This window comes from Corvus brachyrhynchos, unplaced genomic scaffold (assembly GCF_000691975.1).
Source record: "Corvus brachyrhynchos isolate BGI_N302 unplaced genomic scaffold, ASM69197v1 scaffold126, whole genome shotgun sequence".
NCBI classification, from domain to species: Eukaryota; Metazoa; Chordata; class Aves; order Passeriformes; family Corvidae; genus Corvus; species Corvus brachyrhynchos.
The window spans coordinates 7,206,154-7,229,520 of NW_008239283.1; the positions used below are offsets into that span (position 1 = coordinate 7,206,154).

General features: G+C 45.4%; 1 protein-coding gene across 10 annotated transcripts in view; it reads right to left on the reverse strand.

The window, feature by feature from the left end:
- Positions 1-276: 276 nt before the first annotated feature.
- The window catches only part of KALRN (kalirin, RhoGEF kinase), a 330,226-nt gene continuing 307,135 nt past the window's right edge, over positions 277-23,367 (reverse strand). For 7 of the 10 annotated variants that reach the window (XM_017740169.1, XM_017740166.1, XM_017740168.1 and 4 more), the window contains 9 exons: positions 17,527-17,554; positions 16,912-17,083; positions 14,544-14,665; positions 13,295-13,426; positions 11,415-11,579; positions 10,459-10,537; positions 9,125-9,325; positions 8,095-8,233; positions 5,294-5,839 (listed from right to left, as the gene is read on the reverse strand). In XM_017740169.1, coding sequence (XP_017595658.1) covers positions 5,294-5,839; positions 8,095-8,233; positions 9,125-9,325; positions 10,459-10,537; positions 11,415-11,579; positions 13,295-13,426; positions 14,544-14,665; positions 16,912-17,083; positions 17,527-17,554 — 1,584 coding nt within the window. Of the gene's footprint in view, positions 5,840-8,094; positions 8,234-9,124; positions 9,326-10,458; positions 10,538-11,414; positions 11,580-13,294; positions 13,427-14,543; positions 14,666-16,911; positions 17,084-17,526; positions 17,555-23,367 lie in introns of those variants that run through there. The other 3 variants (XM_017740170.1, XM_017740164.1, XM_017740174.1) reach the window with 2 other exon arrangements.

The window sequence follows — 23,367 nt, forward strand, 5'->3', positions numbered from 1 at the left end:
TTCCGCTCTCCCCGAGTCCCAGTGCTGCCGCCAGCCCATTCCCCCGGGAAGCAGAAACCGCCGGTGCACGGAGGGTTTGATGTGACCCGAGGGTTTCTCGCCGCGTCGGCTGCCGGGGTGATTCCCAAAAGGCCGCTCGGTGGATGCAGCCAGGGTGACAATCCCGCGGGCTGGTTCCCTGAGAGATTCCTGCGGATAAGACGAGCTGAATAAAGCCCTCAGCCAGCCCGACCTCACTCAGAAAGATACTACACGTGTGAAATAAGACTGACCCGGTCTTCTCTGAATAATTTTATTTAATCAAAAAAAGCCCAGAAATGGAGTTGTTAGTATACTCTATTTATGGGAATGCAAGGACAGGAGATGTACAGGTCGAAGCTACATCTGTAGATGATCATATATACTGCAGTATAGTAACAACAACATGGGACAGCAAGTAGTCACTTCACAACAGTACACATGAGTGATTAGACTTACAAAGGAAATATTTACAAACCTGCCTTTACAAACCAACATTGTGTGCGTACAAAATGAAATCCGCGATAAAACTGAAGATACATTTAAGGCAGACCAGCAATACACTGAAATAATTAAGGCTGTGGAATTACTTTGCACCTTGAAAATGCTGAGCTGTTAGCAATACTGTTTCTTTTTTCCTCCTTCAGTGGATTGTTGCTAAAATTGAAAAGCATCAATATGTTCCAACTGTTTGCTCTTATCTCGGTGAATGTCTGAGATTTAATTTTGTTTTTTGCACTTGCTATTGCATTTTCTTTCCAAAAGTTATCAGCAAATTGACCTCAGTGGCAGAGCAGTGTTGAACAGTTTGGTAGAAAGAGAAGTAAAAGCACCAGCATCAGAAGTAGGACATGAAGGTGAAATATGGCTTGAGTAGAGAAGATGTTGGTTTTTCACTAGCTCCATAATAAAGACTACACTTACAGCAAACATTCAGCATCCTGACGCCATGGAAACACTCAGCACCGTACAGATCCCAGAACGAGAGTACATCACTTGATGGCAGTGTGCAGTCAGCCTAGTAAAATGGGATTTTATTTTGTTTCCTTGGGAAAGCACCATTTTCTGATGGGACGTGAGTGAATGAGCTCAAAAATAAACCCAAGCCCTGTGTTAGAGGAAAATCCACCTCTGCTGTGAAAGGAACAGGAACAAAAAAAGGTGGTGAGCCCCTGTGCATGTAAATTTTCTGTTAGAGCTTTATGTGCACAGAGAAGCCTTTACACCTGTCTCTGAAGTTTATGTTATCCTTGGTTAATTGACACGGTCCCCTCATTGCAAGGGCATTAAAATAGGGTTATATACAGTCAGGTCATAACGTGTGGTTCTGTATTCAGCCTTTATGTACAATATTTGTAGCACAGGCCTAACAGCATTGTCAGAAATGCTAATGAACTCCACTGAAGCCACAGCCTCGGGGTCAGTTGAGGGCACAGACTTTGTCTCAGCATTAACTTAGAAGTAAAAAGATACATGTTACTGAAAAAACTCCAATCCATAGTCTTTTAAAATGAAAGGGCAGTAAGACTAAAAGAAACTTGTTCGTATCACTGAGAAGAGAGAGACATTTTATAAATTTTAAAGCCTAGATTGCTTTAAAATGCTAACGTCTACAACTCTGGCTGTAGCTTGGGTGGGAGGTGGGGCCTCCCACGGGGCAGCAAGTGCCCGGACATCTGTTACACTGGCCAGCAGAATTCCTGCCCTGGCCTGGCTGCTCCAAGTGGAGTGGAGAGAGAGGCAAATTAATTTCTCATTGCACATTCATTAAATGAAGCCATCTTAAATAAGGAGCCTGCCATGCCACCACGTCCTCTGGGCTCTGTGTCACCAGCACCTTTGCTGCTGCCTTCTTGTCACCCAGCACCTGGGGACACTGTGAGCCACCCTTTGATGTCAGAGCAGGCTAAGAACACTGTGGAGGTGTCTGAAGGTGGTGGCTGTGTGCACAGTGGCACTCCACACCGAGCTTGTGCTGCACTGTTGTCTGTATTCCTGTTGGTCATTCTGGATGGTTGGAAGCTGCTGGAGAAGCTGAAGGGTGTGGCTACCACCATGCCTTCACTTGGCTGTCTTGGGAACACCCTGAGTGGTGCAGCTGCAGGTGGAAATCTTCCCCTCGGGGTCAGATGTTCTCTGGGGAGCTTTTTGAGAAACCATGTTTGTTACAGACAATATTTCATGCACCAAAAAATCCAGTGGTTGGAGAATGCTACACAGGGGGTTGGCTGTGTTGCTTCTCACCCAGCAGGTGCACTCCAGGCCTACTTACTGAGCTTCTGTAATCTCTTTACAATGGAGTTACAGTTTTCAACAGAGTTACAGGACCTGTTTTATCTGCAGAGGCACCACAGGTTGGTTTAAAAAGACTTTGAAAGAGCAAAGTCAGTATACTTCCTCTGTATTTATCATATGGCAGAATTCCATGTCAACTTGGCATTATTCAGGCAAAGGAAATATTTGAGATAAAAAGCAAGGACGGCTGATAATCACAAATGTTATATGGAAGTTTTAACTGGTTCAAGTATTCCTGAACGTGCTTTAAGAAGAGCAGTGCCTGGGAAGAGGCGTTCTCTAACATGAATACGGAAAAAGGAAAACCACAGAAGAAAGTAACCCCAGAACATTCAAATTCTTCAGAGTTCAGCACTTCCAGCTCTCTCAACAAGGAGTCTTTTTTGAATCTGAGCACCAATACCTAATTATATACCCTCCTTCTTTCAGCCTTTTGGGTTTTCTTTTCTGTTATTTGATAGAAATGAGAGGCATAAATATTACCTTAAAGAATCTAGCTTTTTTCCCCTGTGCATCTGAAGTGTCTGCTGTTGTAGTTTGACATACGAATGAAGGAGGTAGGAAAACAAAATGCTAAATAACTCCAAATCACATGTGATACATGAGAATTTGTTTGTATTAACGCCAAGCGGAAAGCCTGTGGCTTAAACTGCACTCATGGGCCTAATAAAAGCTGTGGGTTTTACAGACCACACTTCCATGAACATTTTTTAAGGGCAGCACAATCACAGCACAAAGAGCCAGCTTTGACAAATAAGAAGAATTACAGACAGTCCTGTAGTGAGAAAGTACCTGAGGCTGGTGGTAATTAAAGACCCCCCTTGACTGCTGTCTGTATTCAGTTGCTAAGAAATTGCATACTTTGCACTGTTGCTCAGGATGAGAGTCTGGTCTTTATCTAAGAGGTGCTGCTGGATTGCTTAGAAATTCAGCTGCTGCTCTAGAGAGCAACTGAGATAGGTTCTAGATGATTCAAAAAGCTTAACCTTCTGTGAACACTTGTCTCTTTCAAACCTTTCCACAACTCCCTGCCTGTGTTAAATCTCTCACTTCTCATTCTGCTGAGGCACCTGGGCTCACCCTTCTGCCTGTGGCTTCCCCATCTCAAGGGCTGTTCTTTGTTGCACACACACAATGCTGAGCACTGAGGGTTTTTGCTGTGCCTTGTCTCTTCTCCACTAACAAAATACTGACCACTCCGGTGTAGTGGGAGAGCAAGCAAAAAGGGAAGGGCCAGGTGTCCTCCCTGCTGTGAAACTGAGCTTGGAGGTGGATCAAAAAAGGGCTATCAGAGCCAGTATCTCCACCACCCACTGGCAGAGATAGCACTTGCTCCTGTATGCTCATAGTGCAGTTACTTGGATGGTAAATGAGATTTGACTCTCGCCCTTACAAGAGAGTCTGTATGAGCACATGTGGTCAGATCAAGCCCTTTTCCTTAGGAAAACCTTTGGTAACAACTGTCATTTCCCATTACAGGCACACAAATGGTACTCAGCACCGAAACAAAGTCCCTGCATGCCAGGGGGAAAAAATCTCTTTGATTGTAACCCCTCAAGGCTGTAGAGCTTTGTGGTGTGGCAACGGGATGGGGAAGCCCCAGCTGGTTTCCCCTTCCAGTCGCATTTCTGGAAAGGATGATTTTGCCAACCTACAAACTTCTGATTTGTCACTGCAGACTCCCTGTGTTGGTTATACCTAAGGCTGGCCCCGTCACTGTAACATCAATATGATGATGTTGCAACTTGGCTTGCAAGAGAGAAATGTTTTAATTGTGAATATTATTTTTTTATTACAAATTAGGCTTTGGACATAAAAATATCCTCATGAATGCTTTGTTTATGAGGTGCTAATGGTGGCTGAGAGATATTTACAAGTTTGGAAATGAAACAAATGACATACTTTAAACACTGAAAACCATTTTCAAGCTGTAAGCACAAGAATGAACTCACCACTCCTACTGCACTCTGAAAGGCTTAGATGGACTTTGGGCCAAGCAATTCTGAAGCTAGAAATGGAACAGGATCTTTTATATTTATATATATTTATATCTATGATACAATATATGTATACTGAAAACCTGTGATAGAAAAAATTGTCTTCATCACCATCGTCATCTAGTTTACAGATACTGCAAAAATTGAACTCTGCCTTTTCTCAATGCACAGGTTTTGCAAAAGATTTCTGTACAATGTGTATAAAATGCTTTTAAAAAACCCACCATAGTCCCATTGTGCTTAGTCAGAACCAGCTGTATGCTCCAATGAATTAATTGCCTTAATCATAGCTCTGAAAGGTGCTGCATGTTGACTTAACACAGCAGAAAGCCCAAGGAGGGGCTTAATGGAGGATTTTGGTCTGAGCACTACCACGCAACAGGAGTGTACCTAAGCCACGCCACCATGGGAGCTGATCCAGCAGTGACTGGAGCCTGATCTTGCATGTCCTATGCAGGCAAAGTCTCCACTGAAATCATGGCAGACCCAGGCATATGGGGCTTGAGAAATCTGACTGATAACCTGGAGCAGGCTTGCAATGATTTCAGCAAAAACTGACTGGTCTAGTTCTGTAGTACGTGCTAAGGTCAGCCTGGTGTCACTCCCCCCCACTATTCTACTCCTAATCTTTTGTACATTTTGAATTCAGTTCAGCAAGATCAAGAGGATTTCTTATAAGGCTGCCTCACAAAGATTAAGGCAACTGCAGTTTTGGCTCTCGTTCCCAGTCGGTGTTTGCGTCCCGCAGTCCTTTTTTGGTGGTGGATGTTACAATACCACGTGCCCCAAGAGAGGGAGCGTGTCCCTGCTGCTGTCACCCCCTTTGCCTTGGTCCCATTGCCACGTCCGCAGCGATTCCCACCATGCAGCTGTGGAATGCAAACGCCAAACACGGGATATGTACAGACGGATCTGCGTGCTCCCGGCGGCGCTCCCGGCACCCGGCTCAGGACCAGCAGCGTAGGATCCCATGGATGGAGGCACTACGTGCCTGGGTTCATCCTGCTCAACAGGAAGCTCTTGACGCTGGGGATCGGGTGCACGTCGTACTGGTGCCTGCGGCGCTCGATGAAGGAAGCCAAGCGGGAGGTATCCAGTGGGATCTTGGAATAGCTGCCATTGTGCGGCTGCAGCCATGGATGCTGTAAACAAGTGGCAGCCGTCGGCCTTCTCCTGAAGTCTTCCTGGAGGATAACGTTGATGAAATCCCTGGCAGCGTGACTCACATCGGAGAAGTACTCGTGAGGGAAGCTGAAATCCACTCTGCACACGTTGATACAAGTCTCCTCTTTGCTTTCATCCAGGAATGGAGAGACACCACTTAACATGACGTAGGTGAGGACCCCAATGCTCCAGATATCCGTGCTCAGGGAGACAGGAAGGCCTTGGATAACTTCAGGGGCTGCAAACTCCGGGTTTCCAAGGAGGTGGTGGACATGGTAATGACCTGTGATCTGAACTGCATCTTCCAAGTCAATGATCTTGATGCGAGGCACCGGGATTCTTAAATCAATGAGCAGATTTTCTGGCTGTTGAAAAAATAAGGATATAAACTTAATCATACTATATTTTGGCAAATAGAATGTGTAGGTTTCATGTAGGTTTAATAGCCAGTCAAAACTTGCACTTAATCAGATGTGCAAGGTAGAGATCAGGAGATTGAATGATAAGGAACCAGCTCAGCTGCTGTTTGCTCTAAATTAAGATCAATGCTGCAGTTGCAATGACAAGATCCTCTTTTGCACTAGGGCAACACACTGGGATTTTGCACTTTGTCCCAAATACTTACAGTTTATTTTCCCCAAACTAATCTCTCCAGATTAAGAGCACTGATGGATTTTTAAATTTTAATAAGATATATATATATGTATCTTCTCAGTTTTTTTAGATTCCATTTGTTCAGATGACAGCTGGCAAGTAAGAGTTTATAACTTGCAGCAGAAATGTTTTTCATGAAGTAAATGTTCAATTTTGCACCCGCTACCCTGGGAGGGACTGGTGTGTGCCATTACTGCTGCTGTGGGCTGACATGGAGCTGCCAGTGTGCCCCTGTACACAGCAGGACACAGTCATGCTTTCCAAGCCAGCATGCAAGTACATTTCATCCCCATTGGTTTTCTCTCTGTTTTAGTAGCTCTTGGTATTTAAGGTCTCTCTCTCAGTGAGAGATCCTGAGAATTGCCTGTATACTCTGTTCTGGGGACTTAACATGGATTATCCTTCCTTTGTTGGTTCTGAGATAATTTCTGAATTTACTTCTTGCACCCTTCTAGATCTTTTTTTCTCTCCCTTATTCTCATGCATATTTTACTGCTGCCTCATGGCTATATATATATATATACACATATGAAAAGCAAATGTCACTACACTGCTGTTCCAATCTCTCCACTTGCTTTTCTCTTGTGCAGTCTCTATTGACAAAATCAGCACATCCTTGAGCAGGATCCTGGGACAACACAGTCCATGGATAGGTCTGCTGTCACTGCCAGTGCATCTCCTGCTACCCACTTAGCAACTGAAGGTGCTTTATTTGGCAACCTTCATTCAGGAGAACTGCAAGTAGGTCACAGAAAATTAGCTTCCCACCTTGTTTCTGGGAAGTATCTTAGGATCAAACAGAGAATTCATTGCAGCTTCTTACCTCCAAGTAATACCTACTTTTTGACAGGTCATAGCAATAGAGCAAAAAAAACAAACAATCTCATAGAAAGAAACCAGGATGATTTAGCCTTTTGTGTCTAATTCTCACATAAGGTCCTGCACAAATGGAATCTTTTTTGTAGGGGTAGAGGCAGCAGAAAAATGAAAGTATCACTTCATCTGACATGCCTGGGGCTTGGACAGATGAGAATAGATCTCCTTGAAGCTGGACTGTCCACTATATAAGAAAGTTAAATTCATCCCTCGTTCTCCATTTTTAATTGTCATTTAAATCTGCGAAGTGTTATAGATTATCTGATATCCCTGGCAACCAGAATCAATGTTGCAGATCACAAAACTTGAAACACTTGATCACAACTTCAATGGCTAATGGCTAATTCTCTGTCATCCAAGATAACTGGGACGCTGGGGAGGACAGGAGTACAATGCCAAATCCAGGACAGTACAGTGCCTCCTGCCATGTGTGCTCACAAAAGCAGGTACGAGCTGTACTAGTCTGAATGTGACGTTAGAGAATACCCAGATTTCTTCTCCACAGTGCAACCTGTTCTTTGTTCTTCCTCTGAACCCCTCCCTGTGTGTATTTCCCACCCAGTTCCCTTCTCAGGCTCTGCAGCACAATGCAGTGTGCTGCTTTCCTTTTCCTTTGCCCCTGCCAGCCTTGCCTACCTCCTGCTCCCTGGCACCCTCTCTCCCCTTACTTTGGGCTCCCCAGGGCACTGCTGTGGATATGAGGGGGGAATGGGCTCCTTCTGGTCTGCCCTGAACTGCCTGGGCATCAGCCAGCTCTGCTCAGGAAGCTTGGTGGCTGAGTTGGTGCACTGTGAGCCCAAACCATACCATAGAATTATACATAGTTTCCCTTCAGTCCCTTCAGTGCTAGTGACATCTCACTCTTGTCTCTCAGACATCCTCGTTCTCCTTCATTAAATCCAGAAAGCCCTTGGGAACAAACCAGAGACTCAAAGGAAAAGGTGAATTTCTTGTCTGAAGGCAAAGACCTGGCTCTGCAGGACAATAACTCCTTTCTCTGATCAACAGCTGCACCTCCTCCCTGCCTGCATGGCTGGGAACTCTCTGCTCCAGGGTGCAGAATAACAGCATCATTCTTCTCTGTTCTTACCTTTATGTCTAAATGAGCCACTCTGCAGTTGTGGAGGTACTGCAAGGCTTCCATTGTGTCTCGTATATAGAACGCCACCTTTTCCTCCATAAGTTCATCGTGGTTCATCAGATAATCTAAGAGACGGCCATCATCCATCCTACAAACAGACCAAACCCTGTGAGTGAAACATCACATGGCATCTCTAGGTACAGTTAATATTTGAAAACAAAATTGCAGTGGAAACTTTGTGACCTAAAAAGGGGAGGAAAATAAAATGCAAGATCTGATGAGTGTTTAATGATATCTCAAGATACCGCAGGCCATGGAAGTGGTAGAATGATTAATCTTCAATTGTTATCTCCAGTCCTTGACAAATTTAGCAACAGTCTTAAAGTAAACTCATTTGCTTAAGGATGGATTCAATAGACAGAGACAATCCCTTTGGAAACAGAGCATCTTAATTATTTGGATTCATCTCTTTATTTATAGAGCTGGTTACGTAATGCAGAAAAAAAATCACTGACATTTTCAGCTGGTAATGTTTTCTGTGGGAAAACTAACCCAATAAAAGTTTTCCACCTAGTTTATTTATCTGTACAAACAATCAATCAAACAGCCCAAATATACTTTGTTGGATATACTGTAACAAAGCATCTTGGGTTTTGGTTGCTGTTTCTCCTTACGGGGCAAGCATGGTTCCTACACGGGTCTTTTCACCAAAAAGCATCAGAATGATGTAAGCTTTGATCCAGCTGAAGCACTTTTACTCAAATGTAAAAAGTGGACAAAACTGCCCAGGTAAGTCTGATACTTTTCAATGGGACAAATTACCCAAGCTTCACCCAAGTAGAAAGCAGGTTTTTTGTCCCTCTGAATCTTGCTTACTGTAAAGAAAAGGCAGTGGAAACTCTGCAGAAAATGGCTATTTCATTTGACATTAAAATCAATAAAATCTTTGCCCTGCTGAACTCAGGGTGATCTTTATGCTTGGCTTTAATAGGGCTGTGATTCCTACCCAGACACTTGAATCCAAGCTCCGCGTACTTACAGTTCCAAAACTAAGATGTAAGAAGTAGGAGACTCGTAGGTATCATGGATAGTGATGTACTGAGGATGCTGTAAGTGTTGTAACAAAGCTGCTTCATGTGCTGCCTGCTCTTTCTTTTTCAATTTTTTACTAATGAATTTTACAGCAACATCTTTCCGAGTGGCTTTGTGGACACATTTCTTTACTACGGAGAATCGACCCCTGAAATTATAAAGAAAACAGAATAATGAAGTGGCCTCATGAATAAATCATGCCTAGTTTTTAGTGCAATAACAGAGTGATTTTTGATTCATCACATTAATATTTCACAAGGCATCAGATTTAACAAGTTGTTCATAACCTTTTCCAACAAAGGCCCTCCATCTCTTACCCTGGGTGTAGAGATTCTTTGGGGATTAGGAAACACTGAGAGCAAATGGTGTCACTTTGCTTTGTGCAGCCATACTGATATCCTCTAACAACCTCCCCTGGGTTCAATATGCTGCCACTTTTACAGGTTCTGTCTCCTTTTATTTTAGCCGTGGGTCTCCCTTCTCCAGCTGCTTTATTAAAGAGACCAAACTTTCTCAAACAACTAAAAGAAAAGCCTTGTTAAATAATAACTAACCTAACATTTTGTCTCACTTTTTCAGACACACAGTAAGAAATTAAGAAAAAAGCTGTCAGGAAAGCATTTAGGAAACTCATACAGACCATAGTACCATTCCTGAAAGTAAAACTACCCAGTGAAACTGTGTGCTGAGCTCTTGGTAATACATCCCTGTTTTCTACAGAACCAGAGGGACTCCTGTTCTTTCAGCCCCAGAATTGTCTCTGACATCTGAGCTGAAGAAATAATTGCATTAACCTGAATTATTTGCATGCCCCTTATCTGTTATCTGTGGAGAGCACCAAGGGCTGACAACATGAGCAACTCCTGTTTAGGCTCTGTTCAACTCACCCTCCCAATCAGCAAAGATAAGTCAGTCACATGCCCAAGTGTTTTGGCAGACTCAGTCTTTGAGATTAAGCTTATCCAGAACCAGTAAATTGTCATGACTTCAAAACAGGACCTCAAATCAGAGATGACAGAGAAGATACCAACTTCCAGAGATTTGGCTGCCTAATTGCTCACTAGTTTGCCAAGCTGCAATTCTCAAATCAGAACTTATCTTGAAAAACAGAATTTAGTCAGTATTTTAATCACTATCTGATAGTGATTAAAAAGCAACGCTCTTTGAAAGGAGCAGCAGTTTTCAAGCTAACTAGAAAAGTAAACTAAACTCCCCACCAAGGAAAAAGCTTCAAGCCATTGTTTGAGTGTTTTATTGCACTGATTGCAGGGTTAATATTACCTCCCAATCTCATGTAGCTCTGCATAGGCAAGGTCAAAGTTTTCCTTCCATGAAATAGTGGCACCATCGGCAGCAGAGTCTTTGAGAAAACAAAGTTAGAGAAGAAGGTACAAAGTTAAAGACAGTTTGCTGTGGACTATAAACAGCATATTTTAAAATTACGTGAGACTATCTTATTAAGACAGGAAACATTATCACTAGGAGTCCAGTTTCATACTGCACAGGCACAGCTCCAGTGCATTGGACCACTAAATGCAAGAGCTCCTCAGAGGAAGGTATCGATAAGGGGGACTTAAATCTGTCCTTGCAATTTTGGGCTGAAAAGGGCCACAGAGACAGGGGATAGAGCTATATTGTGTGAGCTCTTTCTCCATCCAGCACAGGCTATCCAAGCCAGTCACAGACCTTGTTACACACCAGGGCTGCTAAAACATAGGGAAAAGTGGGCTCTGCTCACAGCACCATTGAGAACGAGCTGCACCCCAAATTCCTGCAGCACCGAGCGCTTGGGAGTTGCCTCCATCACAGCATTCCCATTCCAGCTGCATTGCTCAAGGAGAGACATTTTGCAAGTGGAATTGCAGCCCCCAGCTGGGCTGCCCAGCAGAAGCTGCTGGTGCTGCTGGCATTGCTGGAAAGGCAGAATGAACACCAGCCAGGATATGGACCCTGTTGGGCAGAGATAAAGACAAGAAATAGTCCTGGCATAGAGAGCAGGCACCTGCTCAGAATCTGCAATAACCTCTGTGGCAGAGGGAGGCTCTGAGCCTGGATGGAGGTGAAGACAGGAAAATCCTTTTTGGGGGCAGGAGCTGGCTCTGAGCATCTCCCAGGCCTTTTCTTGTATTCCTCATTGGTCCAGGATCCCTGTTTTTATGAGGAGCCATCAAAACACACCATACAGAGCACAGGTGGACTCCTGTGTGCATCAGTCCCTCCCTGCAGCACCCACTCACCGTACTCCGGGAGCCTCACGAATTCGGATGGGTCGCTGGGCAAGCTGATCCCCCAGGGATTGCTGGCACTCACTCGGAACTGGTACTGGCAGCCTGGGGACAGGTCCTCAATGACAAGGTACGTGTCCAAAGTCGAGGCCACTGACTGCTGCCAGACCTGCGAGCCTGTCGGACAGAGGGAGAGAGGGGGAGCTGAGGGAAACACTCACTGTGCAAGCTCAGGGCTGAGGCCTCCTCTGCCCAGCTTAGGTGGTACCCTGGGAGGGTAAAATCCATAGGGTTTTTAAGAGGCAATGTTACAGCAGACTGTTAAACCAGAAATGGATCACAGGAAGCTATTATGTGTTGCAGCCACCTTCCCATCTGGCTAAATAAGAAATGAAGGAAATGCCCCTCAGTTGACTGATAATGATGGAAAAAGCTCAGTCCGGGGACAAGCTGACCTCTCTAGCACTGTAGCTGTGGCTGTGTGCTACAAGTGATGTCTCAGGGCAGTGTGGTAAGACAGAAGTGGAGGGACGATTTGATGACAGGTCTGCTATGAGAGAAATAGTAGCAGAAATACTGCAAAACCCCCCAAAACCATGGGCAAGGGAGGTGAAGCTGAGACAGGGTGTCTGCGCAATCCAAATGCTTTTGCAGATGAAGATGTGGTGGCTACAGTGAAAGCTTCAGGAGGAGAACCAGCTTTCTGAGGCTTAGCACAGGCAGCTTGCAGATGAGCAGAACTGCAGCAAAGAAATGTCTGACTCTCATGTGTTTCTGCTCCTATCAGAAACAAACCCAGCCACTGCCTAACCTGTGGCAACCAAAGGAGCAATACTTACTCATCTGTACAGGGTCAGAGAACAGAAAAGGACCCCTGGAACACAGAGCCCTGTCACAGATGGTGATTTCTTCAAGAAAAAATAAAATTTTATCTTATTTTAGTAAGTTCAGGGCCTTTTACCTTTATGTTATTTACCATGACCCATTTATTTTGTGTGTCCTGTGGACAAATTCTGATTGCCAGGTCTCACAAGGTCATGGTTGGTTTTACAAGAGTCAGTTTTACCTTTGAAGTGGGAGGAATACTGAAAACACTGCTGGGTTTTTTTGCTGTTTGTTTCGGGGGTTGTTGTTAATAAAGGAACTTTTATTCTTTTACAAAAATGCCAGTCACACTGATGGCACAGTGAGGGCCAAGGGAGAATATTCACTAGGAGAAGGGAATCATATGGAATGGTTAGGTTTACACACTTAATAAAATGGGGTAGGATTTTTTGAAGGATGAAGGGAAAAAACAGAGCCCATATACCTAAGGCAAGGTTTACTGCCCAGGGACCCTCACACCTTTGCAGAAAGAATGCAAAAAGGGATGTGAATCATTTCAAATGCCCTTTTCAAGAGCACATGCCTGTGCATATTGGGAAAACAGTGCATTTAATATCTAGTTAATTTTTCATGGGAAAAGAAAGGATGGTTGGATTTAAGAACAAATGGATTTCAGAGCTGAGCTTGAAAAGCATGGAGGGATCTGCAACTTTATCCAGATCAAAAAAATAATGAGACTGATTTGGTTTTGCATTTCTGGGAAGCACACACCAGAAAGGATGGTGGTAGAATGCAAATGATTAAAGGATGCCTTAGTGATGGATATGTTTTAGCTTAGCACACTTTACTTGTTGTAAGTGACTAGAGGAAACAGAAAGGTCTGTAATATATGAGAGGTTGGACTGGATGGTAGAAGGGCTTCTTTCTGCCTTAGACTTTGTGATCTGTAAGCTACAATTAGTGGCACGCCAGTGGTGATAGGAATGCTTTTGGGACCTGTTGTGTCATAAAGGAAACTTACCTTGTTCTCACTCTCACAGCCAGCAAGCACAGCTCACACCACTTACCTTCTTCTCTGTACTCCACAGTGTAGCCTGAAATGGTGCAATTGCCTGTACTGGATGGGGGTAGCCAGCGTAAGATCACAGAGGTGCAGCTTCTCTCCTGAGCTATGGGGCGGTTTGGGGCAGCTGGCACACCTTGGGAAGAAGAAACAAGACCAAGTCCAGCATCACAGCAATAAGTACTAGTGCTTTTTCTGAAGATCAGGTGTATCAGGTACATCAGGTCACTATGGGGCAGCTGCACCTTGTAGAGGGGCTTCACTAAGCAGCAGGTGAGGAGTCAGTTACCACTGAATGCCCAAAAATGACAAAAGCAAGGCATTCAGAGTTCTTCTGTGTGTAGGGCACTTTGTGTGCTTGGGAGCAGATTGACAAATGACCAGTAAATCCTTCTGTGCTTTGCTTAGGGCTCCCTTCAACACAGGAGTAGTTAGTGCAGCCACTGACTTGCTTGGATAAATTGGGGAAATTGGGTCTCTAGGGTGGTTTATGAGACCAAACAAATCAACTTTTAAATGCTCGTGACATTGCTGCATCTGTAACTCTCCAGTTAGACATTAATCTCTGGACCATCCCCTTCAACATAGCTGGCACCTCTCATCTCTCATGCTAACAGATCTTTTCTCAGAGCTGGAGGCAATGAGCATCAACTTGTTACTCCATATTCATTACAATTAGATGGGTCACTAATTACAGTGCTGAGAATCCAGGCTTGGAGACATGCCTCCAAGTTGAATCCCCAAAGAAGTTTTGCCCAGGCCAAATCTTACTCTCACCTCCTCTGTCCCTTTAAAGAGAAGGGGAGGCAGAAAATCTGTGTCACTGGATCCCAGTTCATCCTACTCCAGGCAGATTCTAAAGCCCAGAGCTTCCTGCAGTCAGCTGGGGCATCATTCCCCCAGGGACTCGGCTGCCCAAGGGAGCTGAGCTTCCCCTGGCCGACCTCACTGAGCTCCTGGGAAGCAGCACTACGAGCAGGATGCAGGAGCTGAACCAGTGCCAGTGCATTTTCATTTCCCAAATGTGATGTTTATGGTCAGACAACTTAATCAAGCACAAGGAGTATGCAAAGCCTTCAGCCATCAGTGGGAGTTGTGGCTGAGGAATGGTTGTACGACTTTAACATCTCGATTCACCTGGCACAGCTCCACATCTGGCTGCCTCTGCACGGGCTGTTCCTGCATGCTCCCAGCCCCCACCAAGGGACCACACATAGGAAAAATCCTGTGTTGTGTTAAAGTTGATGTGCTACCTTGGACTTTGATAGTTGCAGAGGTTGATGCGGTTCCGTGTTCGTTGGTTGCCACGCAGGTGTAGATGCCGCTGTCCTGAGGCATCAGGTTGCAGATCTTCAAGGTGAGCTCTCCCGAGTCACTGTGGATGCAGGAAGCCCCAGTTAGAAGCACTGCTTCACTTGCTAATGGTTTTTATATAGTTCCTGTCCTGCCCCATTGCAAACACACATGCACACAAATCCTGCTAACTCATTTGAAGGAACATCCCTCCAGAAATCTGGTGCCCAAGTGCAACCCCTTTGTATGTCACGGTTTTGCTGTTAATGAATCCTTGGAGCAAACCTTTGGTCCAAATTGCCTGGCAGGCAAATCCTCATGTCTGTTGTGGCCTAGGAGGAGATGTGAAGGACCACTCAAGCAGCAAGCAGTCCAGGAGCTGAACATTGCCTGTGCCTGTCCAGAGCTGGATGCTTAGACTAGATATATCTGGAAAGATTTACCCATGCAGATCTTTCGTATTGTGGGAGATGGTGAGCTGCTGTGCCTCTGCAGTGAAGTCCAACACACACCAGACAAACTGGGCTTCCCACAGATGCAGGAAGCAGTCACACAGCACAGGGGGACATTTCCAGGGAGCTTCAGACCCCTGGAGCATGTGCCATTGATCTGACACTGCTACCAGGGCCCCAGCTGGAAGGCTGGACATCTTGTAACAGCCAGGGATAAAGAGCACAGCACTGGGTTTGTGAGACACACTCAGTCTTTGGGCCAATCTGAGAAAATGAACAGCTCTGTGGAGTCTCATGAATTTATAGCAGGTCTGTTCATAGTCACTGCTGTTTGCACACTTCAGTCTCTAATATGCAGTGTGAGGGAGCTGGCCTGAATTAAAGGATTTCGCTTGTGTAACTGTTTTAGCTGTACTGGAGACACAGCTTAGAGCCAACAATAAGTTCCCTTGATGGCAAAAGTAGGCTAGTTCTTGAATGCTTAATCTGTTGGGAACTGCAGAAGGACGTGGTTGCTGGGGTAACTGTCTGGACACTGCAGCTTTTGCTGGTCTGACTGTGCTGGTTTAAAACAGGACAGAAACATTCCCTCTCCCTGAAATCCACACACATGCCAGCAAGATTTGTAAGAGCCACTGATCCGCTGGGCCTCTGCTTGGCAGGCAGTGTCTTCACTGGGAAGAGTATTTGAGTAACAAGACAATACAAGTACTGATAGTGCACAGGGAGCCAACAGGCAGAGGACCGTGATGAAAACCAGAACCCTGATGGAAATATCCCCCCGTCCCAAGCCTGGCCAGAGGCTGAAGATAAGGCAGTAGGAGATATAGTGAGCAATAGCTGAAGACAATTTTGGATGCTATGGGGCAGCTGCACAAGCCAATGGTCTCTGAAGGAAGCTCTTGATCAGATGTAAGGGTTTTTTTTATTGAACATGTAAAGTCCCTTCCCTCTTAGTGTTCTTTTTTTCACTTTCAGTGACTTTGTACTCCCTGGATTCATTTCAGCCTGAGCCAGAAGTGCTGAAAGTTCAAATGAAAGATTGCCTCCTGGAGATTTCCACTGCAGTTTGGCCCAAATTGCTTATATAAGCTGCAGATGAGCATCCAGCAGAAGGCTGTTACCTGACCTGAATTCAACTCCAGATCTTTCTGAATCTTCTCAGTGCTTGTTGTAAAGATAGTTTTCCTCTCTGCTAGCCAAGCCAGGAACATAATGACACGCATCTTTCCATCCAAGCACAGCCAGATGCAGCCTTCCCAGGAGCACATGTGGGCTTTTTTAGGAACAGCTGAGGGAAGGCTCAGGAAAACGGCAACCCCACCTCTGCCAGTAAGATGAGAAAATGACCAGTGATACGGGTATTGCAAGCTGGTATTGCTTGCAATAAATACCCAGTGATACGGGTATTGCAAGCTCTGCTTGAGTCCCAAAGGAGATCATGGCATCAAACTCAAGCAGAGGCAATACTACCCAGTGATACGGGTATTGCAAGCTGGTGAGGGCTTGCTCTGCTTGAGTCCCAAAGGATATCATGGCATCAAACTCAAGCAGAGGCAATACTAGCCAAACTAATAGGTTGTAAACATTCTGGCTTCTGGCTTGCAGCTGGCTCAGGAAGTCAACAGGAGCAAGCTCATGTCTGCCAGCAGTACTTTGTGGATATACCCTACACTAGCTTGGGAAACAAATACAGCTACCCCAGCCCCAAAATCTGACCCTTTCCAGCCAATGTTTGCCCCACTGATGTGCTGATATGCCATACCAGGCTTAATTAACTGCATCCTAATGAGTCTTTTAGCCAGGCTGGTGCCATATTTGAAGGTAACATGACCATCAGGACCAGCTACATTGGGAGCCACAGACAGGACCTTACCAGGATGACACCGTGTAAGTGGCCGTGCTGTTGTCATTGTCAAGAATGTTTTGGTCCGGTCCTTTCCAGGTTATAGTTGGTTTGGGTCGCCCACAGACTTTGCACTGCAGCATCACTGTGTCCCCAAGCAGGCAGGTGATGTCCACTAATGGCACAAGAAACTCTGGAGCCACTGTAAAAAAAACCATGGGAACATGCACACGACACCTCTTTTAATCTCCGGGTGAGGATGTCTAGAGTCATACAAGGCTACAGGATATGCTATAGGATGAACTATGGGATCTGGGTCCCAAAGAGCTGGGAGTCCTGGGATTGTGTTATTCAAACTGCCCTCCAGTAAAAGCCAGCTGTCTACAGCTCAGAGAAAGAGGTAGAGGGGAGCTTCCATCCCCCAGCCCTGTGCTCTGGCAGGTGGATGAGATTTTGAGAGGGCAGGTTCAGGGGATTCAGCCTGGCCTGTGGCCCCAGGCTGTCTGGGCCAAGCAGCCAGCAGGAAGCCTGCTTTCCCTGGGACTAAGCAGCAGAGACCTGCCTTTGCTGCAAATGCTGGTAGGTGCAGAGCATGCTGTGGCACCAGAGTATATCACAACTGCAGCACAGCTGTCCTTAACTTACCTTCTTGGATGAAATTGGGGTTGATTATCTGAAAAATACAAAGAGATAGAGGCATTTATTTCCTAGACAGTGACAAAGAGACATCTGTTTTCACAAGGCACCATGGTGACTCTGACCAGAACTGCAGAGCTGCTGCAGTGGCAACAAGCACCTTCTAACAACCAACAGGTGCAGCAAGCTCTGGTGACAACACACCTGGGAAAGTAAACGAAAGCTACGGCTTCTTGAACCCTGATAAAGGTAACAGGCACAACACCAAGGCTGAGGAGGGTGGACATGTTTCTTCTTTGTCTGGGTGATAATGATGAAGCCATTAATGCTTCTTCCCAGAGGTGGTTTGTGCACCCTCTGTGCTCAGCTCCAGACCTGTGTCACACAGCACCTGCAGTCACCATGCACCTGGGGCATGTCACCAGCATGCTGGCCACTAACCAGGTCTGAGGAAACATCTTTTAACTTGTGCTCAGCTTCAGGAGAAAAAATGTAAAGCACTAAACCATAAATACTTAATTTTGCCCACTGCTGAGGATCAGTCCTGCAACAATTCTTGGTCTACTAACGTGAGTAAAAATTCAGTCTTGCATTGGACTGCTGGAAACTTTCCAGCTTGAAACTAGGTTTGGATAACCAGTAGTTATTTTATCTAACTAGGTAAGTGATCAAGTTAGCAAAGACTTGAAAAGCTACTGTTACTCTGTAGTGTCTATGTGCCAATGTAATCCTGGAAGCAAAGGTGGAAAAAGCAAAGACGTTGTCACTAAGTTCTTACAGAATTGATCCTAGCTCCATTATGGTGTACAATAGTATAGAGGTTTTAGCCTCATTAACTGTGTTAATAATCTCATAAGGCCTTGTTATTCAAATTCCATCTAATAATTTCATATTAAAGCACCATAAACACCAGTGTGGTTTATCTTGCCTTAAATATCTTTGTTATTATTTATTTCAGAGCTATTTTGGAAGATGCCAATGAAGCAGTGACCTAATTCATGGCCTGCCAAAGCTGATAGGAGGTTTTTGCAGAGGCTCAGAAACCAGGCTACAAAACAGAAGCAATAACCCTTCAAAATAAAGTAGATACATCTTCAAGATTTATATTTACATTTTGGCTTTATAAATAGTTTTCCAAGGTCGATGGCTCAGGGTGCCATTCAAGGAGGCACTTGGGCACATTCAGGTTCATTTTGGTTTCACAGCCTTTCTTTATAGCCCCAGGAAAAGCTCTGGTACCAGCACTGAGACCTCAGGTCTGCTTTCCCTTACCACCCCCACCACCACAAAGCCCAGATGAACCAGGCATAACCTGGAAAGCACAAAGTCCCTCTGAAGGGTGCAGCTGGGCACTGGCATCAGCACATGCACCTGCCAGCCCAGGCACTCAGGGAGCAGCAACTGCTTCTCCACAGGGTCCAGGACCCACACACAGCCCCCTGGACCCTGCAGACAGGAAGAAATTGTGGTACAATGGGGTACTGGATGGAAAACATCCTCTCTCCTGTCTGTGCATGTGAAAAAAAGAGAGATGGATCCTCGTGATTAAGTTGTATCTCTCACACAACACAGCAAAGGAAGAAAAAGCTGCTCTGTGGATAACCATTGCTTGCCACTTTCACTCACAGATACCATCTACTTTTCAGCTGAGTAACCTCAGGCATCAGCTCATTTGCACATACATCTTCATTTTGTGTTTGGCTTAACTGAAATATCCATTCTCCAAAGCTCTACCCTTCCTTCCCTGCAGCATGCACTAAATTCCCTTATTATTCACTGATCTCCATCCCTGTAGGATTAGAGATCAGGAGAAAGAAACACCCATTAACACTTTACATTTATTTTATAACTCTAAAGGATTCATTAGAAGATGCAACTACAATGATGAATGCAATGGATATCCCTATAAATAAATAATTCTACATTTGTAGTGACTTCCAAGGTACAATAATTTATAATAATTGCCTTACCAATTTTTTTTCACTGCCTCACCATGGGACTAGCAGAAAGAAAATTATCACTGCTACACAATATTGGAAGAGTCTGTGGGTAAAATTTACATTTTCTTTCCCAAAACTTCATCTGTTAATTAATCAAATGGTACCGAACAACACCCCTGCAGCTACATCACAGCTTTAACCTGCTGTAAGCTTAGACAGAAATGAAAGTCTGTCTGCACAAGAACGTTTAAGTGATTTAATGCATCACCTTATTAGGGAATGGGATTTCTTCTGCTTTGAAGGATGGCGTCAGATGATAGGGTGAGAAGGGCAGAAATGGGAAAGCAAAGGTTCACAGCCAGATCTGCATCCAGGGGCCGGCTCGGCTGGTTCACACATCTGCTCCCAAGCCCTGGGGTTCTGCTGCCTCTCCCTGCAGGCTGGCCAGGTTCCTGGGCTATGGCTGGGTGGCAGGAGATGGCAGCCTCCATAGAGTCCTCCTAGATTAAGTGCAAGATCTTTGGAGACAATTTCTTCATTTGCCAAATAGGTTTTTAATCCCCGTGGGTGGAGAAGGGGAGCTCCAAAGCGTGTCCTTGCCCTCAGAGGATGGGAGCTCATGTATTGCTTCTCCACACAGCCTCCTGCTGGTGCCAGGGCTGGGTCCCCTTATGGATATGCTTGCCCACTCAGTCTGCAGCAGTTTGAATGAGGATCTCGCAGCCCAGCCCTCAGCCGAGCACCCCTGGTGGCCATGAGCAGGGGAAGGTGGCCCAGGGTCTCATGCTGACAAGGGCTCCCTGCAAAAATCCCAGCAAACACCTCCTGCACCAGTGAGGCTGCCAGTCTGGCTGTGAGAGGACAAACTCATGGGGATGGAACTATCCAGCACAAGAACTTCTCACTCCATCTTCAGTGTCAGCCTACACCATGGAAACACAAGCCCTAAGGGGATCAAACTCAGTTTGCAGTGCATGTAAGAAACACAGCCAGGCTCTTTTTCCTTGGAACATAATTTTAACTGAGATAAGGTAATTTTTTTTTTTTTATTGGATGGAATACCTGTTGCATGGCCCAGGGCAGGTGAAAATTTGTAAAGTCCCCTCTGTGGCCAGGAGAGTTTGTTTTCCATACAATGATATCTAAAAATGGAAATCCTATGCAAGGTAACAAGAGGCAGAACATGAAACGGCCTCTGCTCACGTGATGTGGGGTCTAACACTGACCAGGCAAAGCCAGGCAGCTGGAGGGAGGGGGGCAAGATAAAGGAATGGGAGGACAGGTCAGGGTTATTCAATAAAAAGCCAGAAACAGACCTTGCTTCTCCCTCTTCCAGTGCTGTTTCAGGGCTCAGACCAAGAAAGGCACATAAGGCACGTACTTGAATGCCTTTGGGGACCTGCAGGGATCTAAGTGACTTAGATCTAGGTCAACTAAGTGTAACTTAACATCAGGCTTTAGAAAAGCAGCATGGGTGCTTCTCCAGAAACTCAGTATTTTGCAGTATTTTTCCTGCTTTGTGAAGCTCATGTTACAAAGATAGAAAGGCATCTGCAGCAGCAGCTGCAAAGCCCACTTGCAAAGCGACTCCAACCACCCTAATTCTTAGCGTAATCTTATCTTTCACTTGTGCACACAGGCTTTATCTGGTGGGGAGGGAGAAGCCATCCTGCCATGCCAATGGCCAGTCCCAAAACGCTCTGCAAGCACAGCTCGGCTGCCTGGGAGGGTTCTCACCTTGGCCAGGGTTTGCTTCTCCTTTGCAGGCTTGTCCTTGCCATGCCTACCTCACTTCCCTGCAGGGATTTCACCCAGCCCTGACACACCAATGCACAGAAGGGCCCAGGGGATGTCCAGATTTTTTCAATGCCATGTTTCAACCCCATTTTAAGGGAATATATCAAAACCAGGAGTGAGAATATTTTTCCCCAAAGCTTAAGAACAGGCTGCAAATCAAGCCCTCTGTAATAAGATCGGTGCTTCACCTAAACAGCAGAGGGCATGTTTACTCCAAGACAAGCAGCTGAGCATTTTGTAAACATTTCATGGCACCTCTTGGTCACTGAGTTAAAATAAAATACTGACACATTTGCACGTGCTGGCAGCAGAGTCAGCAGCATGTTCCTTGCTACCTCGTTCAAAACCAAAAATTACGATTCTCTGAGAAAAAAGAAATTAATTAATTAATTAGAAATTAGGTGAACTCTAATTTTTAGGAAAATATCTATCACCCATCTTTGACTAGGTCAACTTTACTTTAAGACTTTTGGGGTGACAGGCTCACAGTGTCACCAGCCTCCCCTCCCCCAAAAAAGAAAAATTAACAAGAGAAATTTCTTGATAAAATGAGCAAATAAGGATCCCAGCACAGATGGATAGATGCTACCAAAGGGAAAATATAATTTAAAACAGCATCTAATGAAGTGTTCCATGGCATCAGCCTTTTAGCAGGGATGGGGGATGCTTTCTGGCACCAGCATGGATGGGCTTGGCTGCCTTTAGGACTGATGGAGAAGGCACAAGGGATGTTGTAGAGCATCCATGCAGTGCAGAAACCCTCTTGCCCTCCTCATGTTCTTGCTGCCTGGCCCTAATGGCTGGTGGTTTCCATGGCTAAGCCTGTGGGATATCCCTGGCACTGCGTTGTAGCTCCCTACACCTTCCTGCAGATGAAGCAGGTCACTTCTTGCTTTTCCAAAAGCTATTCCACCATGTCTGTGCTGCTGGCTCAGGTCATGTCACACCTGATGAGCCACCTTCCAGGTCTGTCTCAGCAATCCCTGGCCACTCAGGGCAGCAGGACAGCGGTGTTGCCCATGGAGGCTGTCCCAGGGAAACACAGGGAAGTTCTCAGGATTGTACCCATTCACACTGTACTAACAGGCCAGGAAAGGCTTTCTTAACAGTATTGAACAAGATTTTGCCAAGAGAGTGTTACAACTACTCTGGAGATGGACAACCTCAGGCAGGGCCTGAAGGCATTTACCTAAAGCACTTGGAATTCTTAGCCTGAGCTGAGTGGTGACTTGGAGCCAATGCTGTATCCACCAAACCATTACTTACTCAACCACGTGGACTGTGGGAGTGCTAACACAGTATTCTGCCACAGTGGATGTTTCCTAGTGCTTATCTTGGTCTAAGTGTCTCTGAGTAGATCCTGACATGCTAAAATGTCACAACTGAAAAAAGCAGATTAAGAAGCCCAACGTATGTACCTTGGCAACAGCTCACTAATCTAATGATGGCACTTCCAGTGACTTGGCCTGGGCTTCATCTCTGCTTTGCACAGCTGAGACACTGGAACAGACACCAGAGGCTCAGTGACAGACGTGTGTGGGCCAGCAGTGCTTGTAACACTGCAGCTGGAGTTGTGCAAAACGTTTGCAGCCATGTCGGAACCCTACACCTGAGGCCCATCCCAAAGCTGGGGGAGCTGCTGCCGGATTTAGTGAGGTTTAGCTCAGTCAGATCTTGTGACTGCTGGAAGACTATTGCCTTAGACAAGAGAGGTAGCCCAATGGGATCTGCACAGCTGCCTTGTGACCATCTCAGCAATACTGCAACCCCATGAGATGTTACAACACAGAACTGTAGGACAATTAGTTGTGTCATTGTCCCGGACCCCAGACTTGGGTGTGGATGGTATTTGCTCATTTACAAGGGCAAACATCTTCCCAGAAGTGGAGTTGCCTGTCCCTGTGCAATTAACTACAGACATGTGGAAAGAGTCTCTGATCATCCTTAAGTGTAGGCTACTCCTATCACTCACGTGGCTACACGTGGCCCTCAAGCGCCTGCTCCTACACTCACGTACTCAGTGGGCGAGTTCGTGCCTTCTGCTTTATGAAACTACAGCACAAAGCAGAAAACTAGCAGAAAAAAACAAACTTCATTTCCATCTTTATGCACT